The sequence below is a fragment of the Triturus cristatus genome, chromosome 3_1, assembly GCF_964204655.1.
Source record: "Triturus cristatus chromosome 3_1, aTriCri1.1, whole genome shotgun sequence".
In the NCBI taxonomy this organism is placed as follows: Eukaryota; Metazoa; Chordata; class Amphibia; order Caudata; family Salamandridae; genus Triturus; species Triturus cristatus.
Genome location: NC_140583.1, coordinates 714,236,560 through 714,247,620, shown reverse-complemented (window position 1 = coordinate 714,247,620; position 11,061 = coordinate 714,236,560). Strand labels below are relative to the sequence as shown.

General features: G+C 39.8%; 1 protein-coding gene across 4 annotated transcripts in view; it reads right to left on the bottom strand.

Moving 5' to 3' along the window:
* Positions 1-217: 217 nt before the first annotated feature.
* KMT5B (lysine methyltransferase 5B) overlaps positions 218-11,061 on the bottom strand; it is a 278,446-nt gene continuing 267,602 nt past the window's right edge. For all 4 annotated transcript variants that reach the window (XM_085644799.1, XM_085644797.1, XM_085644800.1 and 1 more), the window contains one exon: positions 218-2,911. In XM_085644799.1, coding sequence (XP_085500925.1) covers positions 1,431-2,911 — 1,481 coding nt within the window. In that variant the 3' untranslated portion in view covers positions 218-1,430. The remainder of the gene's footprint in view (positions 2,912-11,061) is intronic.

Sequence of the window (11,061 nt, the reverse complement as noted above, 5' to 3'; positions counted from 1 at the left end):
AGTATCATTTATGTATTACAATGCTACATGTTAATAAATCCCAAGGTCCTCTGCTCTTAAAGAGAACCATCAATGGATCATAATGTACCTTAATCTTCTGCTGCAATTTCCTCTTTAATTGTTAATAAACTCTTTTTAAGTTATTGGGTTTAAAACATCTTTTAATAAGAATTTAATTTGTGAAACACAAACCAGACAAGCAAATAAATGCCAACGATTATTGTTAAAAACTAGGTTTTACAATATCCTATTTTATTGGCTTGAGTGTATTTTTTATTAACTTAAAAACCCTTCAGATACGTTAGCTCAATATTTATGACAAAAGAATTTTCTGCACAACACACAAATATTTACAAAATATACATTGTATTCCATCCTGTACAAGGGATTGCAAAGTAAAACATATTTTAAGGTTACCACAGAACAAAAGCTGTGAACTCCACATTTTTAATAGAACTATCATAAGTGAATTCATTTAAGGTCCTTTGTAGCATTTTACAAGTGCAAAAGAAATATTCAGATGAACCAAAATTTAGGACAGTTGCAAGTCAGTAGACAAAACTCGCCTCTGTTGTCACATTTTGTTTCACAGCATTTAGTGAAAAAATAAGCACCAATCATTCTTGAAAAGAACAATTTCTCTAAAAAGTATTGAAAAGTATTTAAATACAAGGTGTTTTTAATTTATATAACAAGCAATAAATACACCATATCCAAACGTTTATTCTGCATAATGCTACCTTTGTACATATAATGTACTAAAAAGTAGGCAATCTTTCACCCCCTTTTCAGTTTATATAAAAAGAAAAAAAGAAAATAAGAAATCTGACTTTTAACCAACGAGTAGCTACAAACAAAGGCCACAAACAGTACATCTGGGACAGCATACAGTGTAAAACCAACAAATGCAGAGCAAAGAGAGAGCGAGGGCAGTGGGCTAACATCTAGCAAATAAATTCAAAAGCTGTAACTTCATTGCTGGTGATACGAACATATATTATAAAAATTGATAAATGCTGCTACTATGATTTTTTGTGTTGGAATTATGTCATTGGGTATTAAAGAACACATTAATGCTGTTTATGTGTTAAAAACAATTAGCTGGTCACATAATTGTAATTTCATTGTCCTGCATGAAATATCTAATATCTCTGTACATTTGTTTTATTTTACACAGATGGGCTTGATTACCTCTTTTTGTCAAACTCAGAATTGCACATAAGAAGGCGGTTTAAAAAGTACAATAAAAATCTGCACAAATCAGACTTACGAAGAGTCAATTTGCTGTACACTTTCTACAATATCATCTTGTTAATGAACAATACAGAAGTGCTGTCAATACAATTTACACAAGGTATTAAATTTAGGAATAACTGAATGGAATTTTGTGTTGTAAAAATGGGTACTGTAATTACATTAAGACTGATGGTTTATGCATTCAGCCTCAATGACTGATCTTCTCTTCGTCTAGAAGAGATATCAATGTCAATAGAGTCTTTGCCGACAATAAGTCTCAAACGCTTAGCTGGAGGAAGAGGAATGAAATCATCTTCAAACTCATCATCATAGCTATCATCTTCTTCCTCCTCATTGTCTTCTTCTTCAGAAGATGACTCACCTGTACTATCGTCTTCATATTGCTCATAGTCATCTACTTCCATAGTTGATTCCAACAGAGAAAGAGTATCACTACAGCACACTCCATTTTCATGAATCTCATCAGAGAAACTTCCACAGTTTTCCTCTTCTCTTTTGAGTTGAATCTTTAATTTTGTAGAACTGGTTCCAGATCCTGAGTTAAAACCATTATTTAGTTTTGCAACATACAAGTTATTATCACTTTCATGGTCTTTACTTAATTTAATGCTGATCTTTGAGGAATTAATTCCATCATTTTCTTGGTCATTTGTCTTGCTGCTGTTGCTATCATGGCGCCTTCGAAGAGTCAGTTTAGGAATACCTGTGCTGTCTTCAAGAATAAGTTGTGCATCATATCTTGTGATTCGCCTTTTCTTTTTACTTTTTCCAGTTCTGAAGTGGCGTTTTGATTTAGGTATGTCAGTTGCAATGACAGAGCAACCCCCTGATGATGCACTGTAGCCTTGGAAATCTGCAGTAAAACCAGTCATTTCACTTACCTCGCCAGGTTCCAAATGGGAATTTACTGAATCTGGCACTCTTTCTTCTTTCACAGATGAATCAAGAATAGGATCAAATCCTCGTAAATTTTCTGCTGGCTTTGAAGTTTTTCCTCGTCTAGACTTCTTTTTACAAGTTAATGTATCATTTTTCTTATCAATGGCTTCCTCAGTCTTCGAGGGTTCAGTAATGGGTTCACTTTTTAGCATAAAATGAGGCTGCTGCTCAAAGCTGTTAGCCTGAATTCCCTTCACACAACCATTTTTAGGACTGTCTGACACATTTTGTTCAAGCTTAATGTCAGAGGTCTCTGAGTTCATTCTAGTTCTCAAGGATCTTCGAGTCACATATGCTGATGTCTGACCAAGTTCATGAGCACTTTGCTCAGAGCTCAGTTTATATTCTTTTGCTGCATGTCTCGTTAGGCACCCACTTGATTCAGCCCTATTCACTGGTCCCTCCTTTTTGTTTCTTTTAATTGTTAAGTTTTTGTACAACACTACTTTAGGCTGCTTAAGAACCACATTTCTCATTTCAAGCTTTTTGGAGGAAAGCCGCTGGTCTGTCCTTTTACACTGATTTCTTAATTTTATTTTTGAGAGTAAAGGTTTTACAGGCTTTTTCTGTCTCTTTGGTAACCTGGAATTGTGTGTACGAGTTAGTTTAGATGAGGTAGAGTTAGAGGAAACTGGAATACTTGAAAGAGATTGTCTTCTTAATGTTCTACTCCTGCTATTGCTCTTTATTGCATTTGAAGCTTTTCTGTTTGATGCTGAAACATACACAAAAACAATAATTTTAGGCAAATATCACCGCATGATTATATATAAACATTACACTTTCTGTGAAACATTGCATTCTTTTCTAATGCTGACAAGATTCTGAAATAAGGCAGTCTTCTGCATCCTACAAAACAACACAGTGAAAGTGTACAAACAAACACAATTAAAGCAACTAATAAATCAAAGAACGTTTTCAGAGCTTTCCACATGGAAAACATCACTGATACAAAGGATTATGTTGTTATATAGGGGGAAGTGTAATGGAACACACTAAGGTTACAGCCTAACTATCTTTACACCTCATCCATTTTGAGGGCAAATGTGGTAGAAGTGGAAGTTAATTATGTTATCTAGTGTTATTGTGCTACAACTTCACACCACGTTTACTCACGTAATAATGTACAAAGCTAATGAAAGCCCAACCCATTAGCCTTTTTCTGACAGCATAACCATTTGCAAACTACATTCAAGTATATCAGAATAAAAGGCAAGAAACCAAAGCCTTACCAGCATTACCAGCTGTGCACCATTTCAGACCTTCCTTACATTTATCCTCAGTTTATATGATTATAAGAGTACAGAGACAAAAGCCCCTGCATTCATATAAAAGATAATTTAATACCGATTCTGCTTTGGTACATTTCCTGGGTCCATACACGTGCATCTTATACCCCCTGCCCCCATACGCTAAGATGCACATGAAACAATTACAAAATCAAAAACAGCATAGCTTTGAAATCACTCGCACATAAAATCCAAATTAAATAAACATTACTATAACTTAATTGTTGTTTTGTTTGAAGCAGAGATTTTTATTGACAATTTCATAGCACACTTCTACTAGTGAGGACTTGCAATATATATATTTCTTTCTTACGTAGTCCATGTCAATGTAGGCTAATATATGCATGTATGTATGTTTGAGTGTGGGTGTGGTGGAGTAGGTGGAAAATATTTGATGTAGTATGGGGCTTCAATAGAGCACTCCAAGTTGTATGCATGGATATTGAGTATAAGCATACTTCTATCAGGAACCATGCAAGGCAGCAATGGTGTTTACAACCAAATCTTTTGAAGGTAGAAAGTGTTGTGTGCCTTTCTGGATTTTGGTTTATCTTTTGTTTCCTCCTTCAATTTGACCTTGTGCTCATCCTCTTATCACAGCACCAGAGAGATCAAGAGTCTAGGGGATCTCTTGCACAGTAGATTGATTTTACCAATAGGGATGTCTTTACTTTCACTAACTTACAAAGCTAAATATTAATGTAATGAATGCATTTAGTGTCAAGACTGGCAGTGTATTTCCACAGGCAAGTACAACAGTACACCTAAAACCGAATATAGCACACACATCCAAAACAGCCATAATATGCATTACATGACAGCAGTGCGTCCAATAACCAATAATAATATAACAACAAAGAAAATACATTAGACAGAACTTAGCATATAGCACAGGAATTGATATAGTTGGGTTTCAACGTGCTCATAACACCAATACCCATCAAGATGTACCATACACCATCTTACTACACCACACATTAACACAGAATTCTGAAAATACACTTATCAAACCCTGAATGTGCAATTACCTGGTTATTACAGCATCCAATAGTACTATCACCTACCTGGAACACATATACATTTTCTGGGCAATTAGCACCAGCACCAACCACAGAGATATTTAAGCAAATTGGAACCACCCTCAAAACGCATTGCAAAAAAACCCTCCAAAATTACATACTTGGTCTACTGACCATGCACTGCCACAAAACTAAATCTGCAAATAAAATGTTTGTAACATCATACCACGGAATACTGAAAGATGCCGCAGTATCATACTAATGTGCATTATACAAGTGCAGGCAATAAGAATTCTGAAGAAGAATGCTTTCCCATACAAAATGTAGGCATGCATGATTTCAAGGGCTGCTTCACTCGTCCCCACCAGTTAAGAGAATTGGTTTCTGCAAGTGGCCCAGCTTGAAGCCCGCGATCTTCAAAGAAGACATCCGTAGCACACCATCACCCAAAAGAAATAAAAAGTTTTGTAATTCGGTGAAGAAGCACAAAGTTTGGTAGCAGAGTGCTGGATCCAGTTGAAGAGTATAAAAAAATAAAATGACATCAGCGTGCAGTTGCGCCTACGCACAGTTCTGTACAGTCACTACCGGAGGTGAGACTAGTCTGCTGTGGAGTGCAATTGTGCTACTTAGCATGTGGGAACATTTGCTTGAAAAGTTTCTGGATCCAGTTTGGTGCCTGGGGAAATTCAAAAGGTGCAGAATCTGCAGTTAGAAACATCCCTCAGAAAAGATTCCTCACCAAGGCATGTCCCACTTGGGCAACAGTCTTTAAGCATGAATCTTAGAAGTAATGTCTAGTAAATATATGAACAGATCTCCAGATTGTCACTGTGTAAATACAGCAGATGAAAAAATTCTTTACTTTGGTCATGCGTTTTTTGGTGAACACTATGTAACTACAGATTTCTCACCTTTTGAATTTCCCCATGGCACAGATTAACCCTGAAACTTTTCCTGCATCAGCTCCTGCATGCCAGTAGGTGTGTCATCAGACTCTGCAGCGGTCTCGTCTCTTCATATGAGAACGTGGGCCTGCAAACAGGAGGCACCCATGTGTACAATCATTAAAAGGCCTCACATTGCAGGTTGGGATGCACTGTTCCCATGAGTCGTCGTGTCAGGACTGATGTCCATGAACCAGGCCTTTGTAAAGTGTGGCACAGTGGGTGCAAACGGTGGGCTGGAATGCTAAACAGATCGACTGCCAGAGGGCCAGACTATTTGCAAGCATTCCTCCCATCACCTTTTGTGTGTTTGCTCTAATGCCATAAGTGACAAAGGATATATCCTGACATCAACTCCTTGGTCCATGTGTGCAGGATCCAAACAATACCTCACTGACCAAGTAAAAGAACAAGGCTGAAACTTATCAGGGGTTGCTTTTGTTTCCTTCTGGAGGGGGCCTCGCCTAACAGTTGGACTGAAATGTTCACGAGTAGCAGGTTCAGTACTGATTGCATGAGGCAGACCTTTGAACTGAGTGTCACAGTAGTCATAAATGATGGGCTGGAATGCTACCTAGAGTGACTGCCAGTGGTTAAGACTATTTGCAAGTATTCTTGCATTACCTTTTGTGTGTTATCAGTTTTACAACTACAACTTCCACACACCCAATGTAAACAACTCACAAATTGATAGCTGGCCAATATGCTTAAACTAAAATGGACCTTTTTGACTTATTAGAAGCACATTCCACAGAACAGGCATGAGGGCACCATCATTGAGAAATCTGCTATTAGATAAAGTATCCACCAGACAGAACACTGCCAAGGGTAAGCCATTTTTTCTTCTGATGGATACTTCTAACTACAGATTCTGCACCTTCAGATTAGATACCAATGCAGTCCGCAGTCAAGGTTGTGGGTGTGAGGAGTGGACTTTACACAAGAAAGCCCTGCAAAATGGCCCTTCTTACGGACAAAAGAATACAATAGTGATTGGTGAATGTTTAAAGACAGAGCAGCCCCAAAGATGTCCAGCATGGAACACCTTTAGCCAAAGGCGTAATGGCAGCTTTGGCTCTGGTGGGATGAGCCAGAAAGCAATTAGGAGGTTTCTTGTTGGCCAAGGAATAACATGTCTTGATACAGAGGGTCTGTTCTTCAACTGCTCTTCTTTTCGCCATACAGGCAAATTCTCAGTCCTGTGGAAATAAAAGCTAAGGGCTCTCTTGCGGTTCACAAAGAGAAGCCACTCTTCCTCTTTAGCAGGATATGGTAAGGAGAACGTATAGTTTCTTACCTGTCGGTGTAGTTTTGCAGCTTGAAGAGTTTTCTGGATTCACATGCAGTGCATTATTCCACCATCTAGTGGTTGGGTCCGGAATTGAAGTATTTATTCTCTTTTTTTGTTTTGTTGGTGGTGGGCGTCGACATACCACCTCTGTGATGTCGGCGTGCTTGCTCCGGAAGCTCCCATCTTTGGTCGCCATCTTCGGATTCTTTTTTTTTTTTTATTGTTCCTTTTCTTTATATAGTTCCTCCTGTCTCATACTTCTGGTGGAGGAGGGTGGGTTCGCTAGTGAATCCAGAAAACTCTTCAAGCTGCAAAACTACACCGACAGGTAAGAAACTATACATTTTTCAGCGTGAATCTTTTCAAGATTCACATGCTGTGCATAAACTTTGTAGCGGTTTGCTAGTCTTGTGGTGGTTGGGTTGAAGATGAGCGCTGGTTAGTGAATATATGTTGTAAGACCTTTTGTCCTACTTATGCTTCTTTATTCATTTGAATGTCCACGCAGTAATGCTTTGTGAACGTGTGAATTGAGGACCATGTTGCTGCTTGGCAAATGTCTTGAATAGGAGTATTTGCTAGAAAAGCGACTATTGCTCCTTTTTTCCTTGTTGAGTGTGCCTGTGGGGCTCCTAGCATTTTGTCCTGCCTGTTTGTGGCACAACTGCATGGCTTGTGCAATCCATCTTGCAATTATATTTTTGGTCACTGGTCTTCCGAAAAAACTGTTGGCAAATGATACAAAGAATTGTTTTATTTTTCTGTATTCTTTGGTTCTTTCCATGTAATACATGACTGCCCTTCTGGCGTCAAGAGTGTGCAATGTTCTTTCTGCTTGTGATTTTGGCTTTTGAAAGAAGCTTGGTATTTGTATTGTTTGGTTTATGTGGAATCTTGATACCACCTTTGGAATAAATTGTGGATCTGTTCTCATGACGATTCTGTCATTATGTATTTGGAAGTAGGGCTCTTGCAGCGTTAGCGCTTGTAATTCACTTACTCTCCGTGGTGATGTAATTGCAACTAAAAATGCAGTCTTTAATGTGAGCATTTGTAGCGTTGCTTTGTAGAGTGGTTCGAAACGGTGCTTTCATCATCTGAGAGCACTACATTGAGGTTACATGCAGGTGCTGGCATTCTCTTTGGAGGTACTATTCTTTTTGCTCCTTCTAGAAATCTTTTTACGACATGGGATATGAAAAATCTTTTTCCCATTTCACCTCTTGTGTACGCTACAATTGCTGCTAAGTGTACTCTTATAGATGTGTAGCTTAGTTTATTCTGTAGTAAATACGAAACGTATTTTAGAACAGTTGATTCTCAAGTGATCTTTTTTGAAAGTTTTTCCTTAAGGCACCATTGAGAGAATCTTTTCCATTTTGCTGTGTAACACTTTCTTGCTGTAGGTTTCCTTGCCTCTCGGAGCACTGCCATTGTGCTCTCTGGAAGTTTGAGGTGTGCAAATTCTATGTCCTCAGGAGCCATGCCGCCAGGCTTAGGCTCTCTGGTTCTGGGTGTAGTACCTTTCCGTTTTGCATTGTTAAGAGGACCTTTCTCTTTGGAAACCTGTGTCTTGATCCTTGCATTATCTCCATTAACTGTGAGTACCAAGTCTGTCTGGCCCACTGAGGTGCAATGAGTATTAATGTCATGTGGCTGAGCTTGCATTTGTTGATCACCCTGTGCAGTAGTGGCATTGGGGGAAAAGCGTAAGCAAATATCCGCGACCAGTCTATCCATAGCGCATTTCCTAGGGACTGTTTGTACGGCTGCCTGGATGCGAACTGTTGGCATTTCGCATTGTGGGGAGTTGCAAATAGGTAAATTTGCGGGGCTTCCCATTTGTTAAATATCTTTTGTATCACTGGTTGATTCAATTCCCACTAGTGGGATGCTGAAGTTTGTCTGCTCAGCCTGTCTGCTTCCACATTGTCCTTTCCTGGCAGATGTATTGCTAGTATGTCTATTCTCCTTGGGATCGCCCAGCTCCAGAGTTTTTGGGCTAGGGTTGAGAGTGTTAAAGACTGTGTCCCTCCTTGTTTGTTTATGTAAAACATGGTGGTCGTGTTTCCTGTTAGTATTATCACCTTCTTCCCTTAAAGTTCTTTCTGAAAGGCTTTTAAGGCTAGGAACAACATGTTTAACTCCAGGAAATTGATGTGTTTTACCGCAGGCTGTTGTGTCCAGAAACCCCTTACTTTGAGGTTGTTCATGTGTGCTCCCCATCCTACCTGGGAAGCATCTGTCGTGATGGTCACTTTTGGAGTTGGTTGTGTGAAAAGTTTCCCCTGTGCTATGTGTTTCCTGTTCCACCATGCCGTCTCTTGATGAACTGCCTGTGTGACAACCACTAGATCCTCTCAACTACCAATTGCTTGTGACCACTGTTCTTTAAGCCATTCCTGGAATGGTTGTATGTGTAGCCGAATGTTTGGGACTAGATGAATGCATGAAGCCATCATTCCTTGTAGTTCCCCACAGTTCTCACTGTCAGAGCTTGCCCCTTGTGGTATAGATGTGTCTCCTTCAGTAGTGCTAATGTTGTTTTCCTGCTTGGGAATACCTTCCTTAGTATTGTGTTGATTTCTGCCCCTAAGAACACCTTTACTTGCTCTGGTTCAGTTGACAATTTGCCCCAGTGTTTTGAGAAACCGAGTCGTACCAGTACCTGTATGACTTGCTGTATATGTTGTTTGCAGAGATTGTTGATGCTAGCTCTTACTAGCCAGTCGTCCAGGTATGGGTAAACATGAATTCCTTGCTTTCTTAGTTGGGCAGCTACAGCAGCTAGGCATTTTGTGAAGACTCTTGGCACTGATTTCAGTCCGAATGCTAGCACCTTGAATTGGTAGTGTGTTCTGTTGATCACAAATCTTAATAGACCTTTGTATTATTCTGTTCATGGGAATGTGCAAGTATGCATCCTTTAAGTCTATAGTTGCCATGTAGTCTCCTGTTTGAATCTGAGGTATTACGTCTTGTAGAGTTGTCATCTTGAATTTTTGAGTCTTTATGAATTTGTTGAGGAACCTTAGGTCTAGTATTGGGCGTAAAGTTCTGTCTACTTTTGGAATGAGGAAGTACGTGGAGTAAATGCCCTTGTTCCTTCCCTTGTGTGGTACTTTATCTATAGTCTCCTTGTTTAGAAGTTCTTGTACTTCTTCGAGCAATTGTTATAGTTCCTTTGCCGAATGCACTTTGTTGATTGGTCCTCTGTTTGGAGGCTGTTTTGCAAGCTCTATGCAGTAACCGTACTGTATTATGTTTAAGATACATTTGTCTGATGTGATTTCCTTCCACTCTTGGGGGAAGTATGTTAACCTGTCTCCTGCTGGTGCAACATGTTTGAGGAATTGTTCGTTTATAGGACCCTGATTTTGTTTTGTGCTTGTATCTTGTAGCACCCACTGCGCATTCTCTGAGGGTGCGTAACCTTTAGAGTGAAGTCACTTAGAGGTGGTTTGTGTTTTCCCTCTTGTAGTTGTCCTCTCCCTCGAGCGTGCCCTCGAAAGGATTGCCTCCCATGCTGGTATTGCCAATGTTGTTGTTGTTGACCCTGTTGCTGTCCCTGGCTTACTCCTTGATAACCTTGTTGAAAGGTTTGGTGTGATGTTGCAGGTTGGTGGTTTCCCCTGCCTGTTGGTCTCCGTGAGGGAGTACCTCTACGCATTCCTCTGAATTGTAGTGCCCCCATAGACTTTGCTGTTTCGTTGTCTTTTTTCAATTGGTTTAACTTTTCGTACACAACACGTACGAAAAGCTGTTCACCATTGAACGGGGAGTTTAGGATGTTGTTCTGTACCTCTGGCTTGAAACCTGAGATTCGTAGCCAGGCTTGTCTTCTTTCAGTGACCCCGATCACCATCTGTCTGCTAGATGTTTCTTCAGCATCTAGGGCTGATTTGAAACATGTGCTCGCCATGTATTTTCCCTCTTCCACTAAGTGGTTTGTCCTTCTTTGGAACTGGTCAGACAGGTGTTTTAGTAGCTCTCCTACCTCCTCCCAATGTTGATATGCATGCCTGTTGATCAATGCATTGGAATTTGCAATGCGCCACTGTATTGCTGCACTTCTTTCCATATTTCTTCCCATGAGATCCATTCCTTTGCTCTCCTTGTCTGGTGGTGGACCAACATTGGTGGGGACACTAGCTCTCTTAAGAGCTGTGGAAGTAATGATTGAGTCAGCTGGCACCGACCCCTTGATGTACATGGGATCCTTAGAGGAATGCTTGTACTTCTTCTCCCCTCTTGGTGTGACTGCTTTGCATGTGACAGGTTCTTCAAAGGCTTCCTTATCCTGCTCCAGTACACTTGGC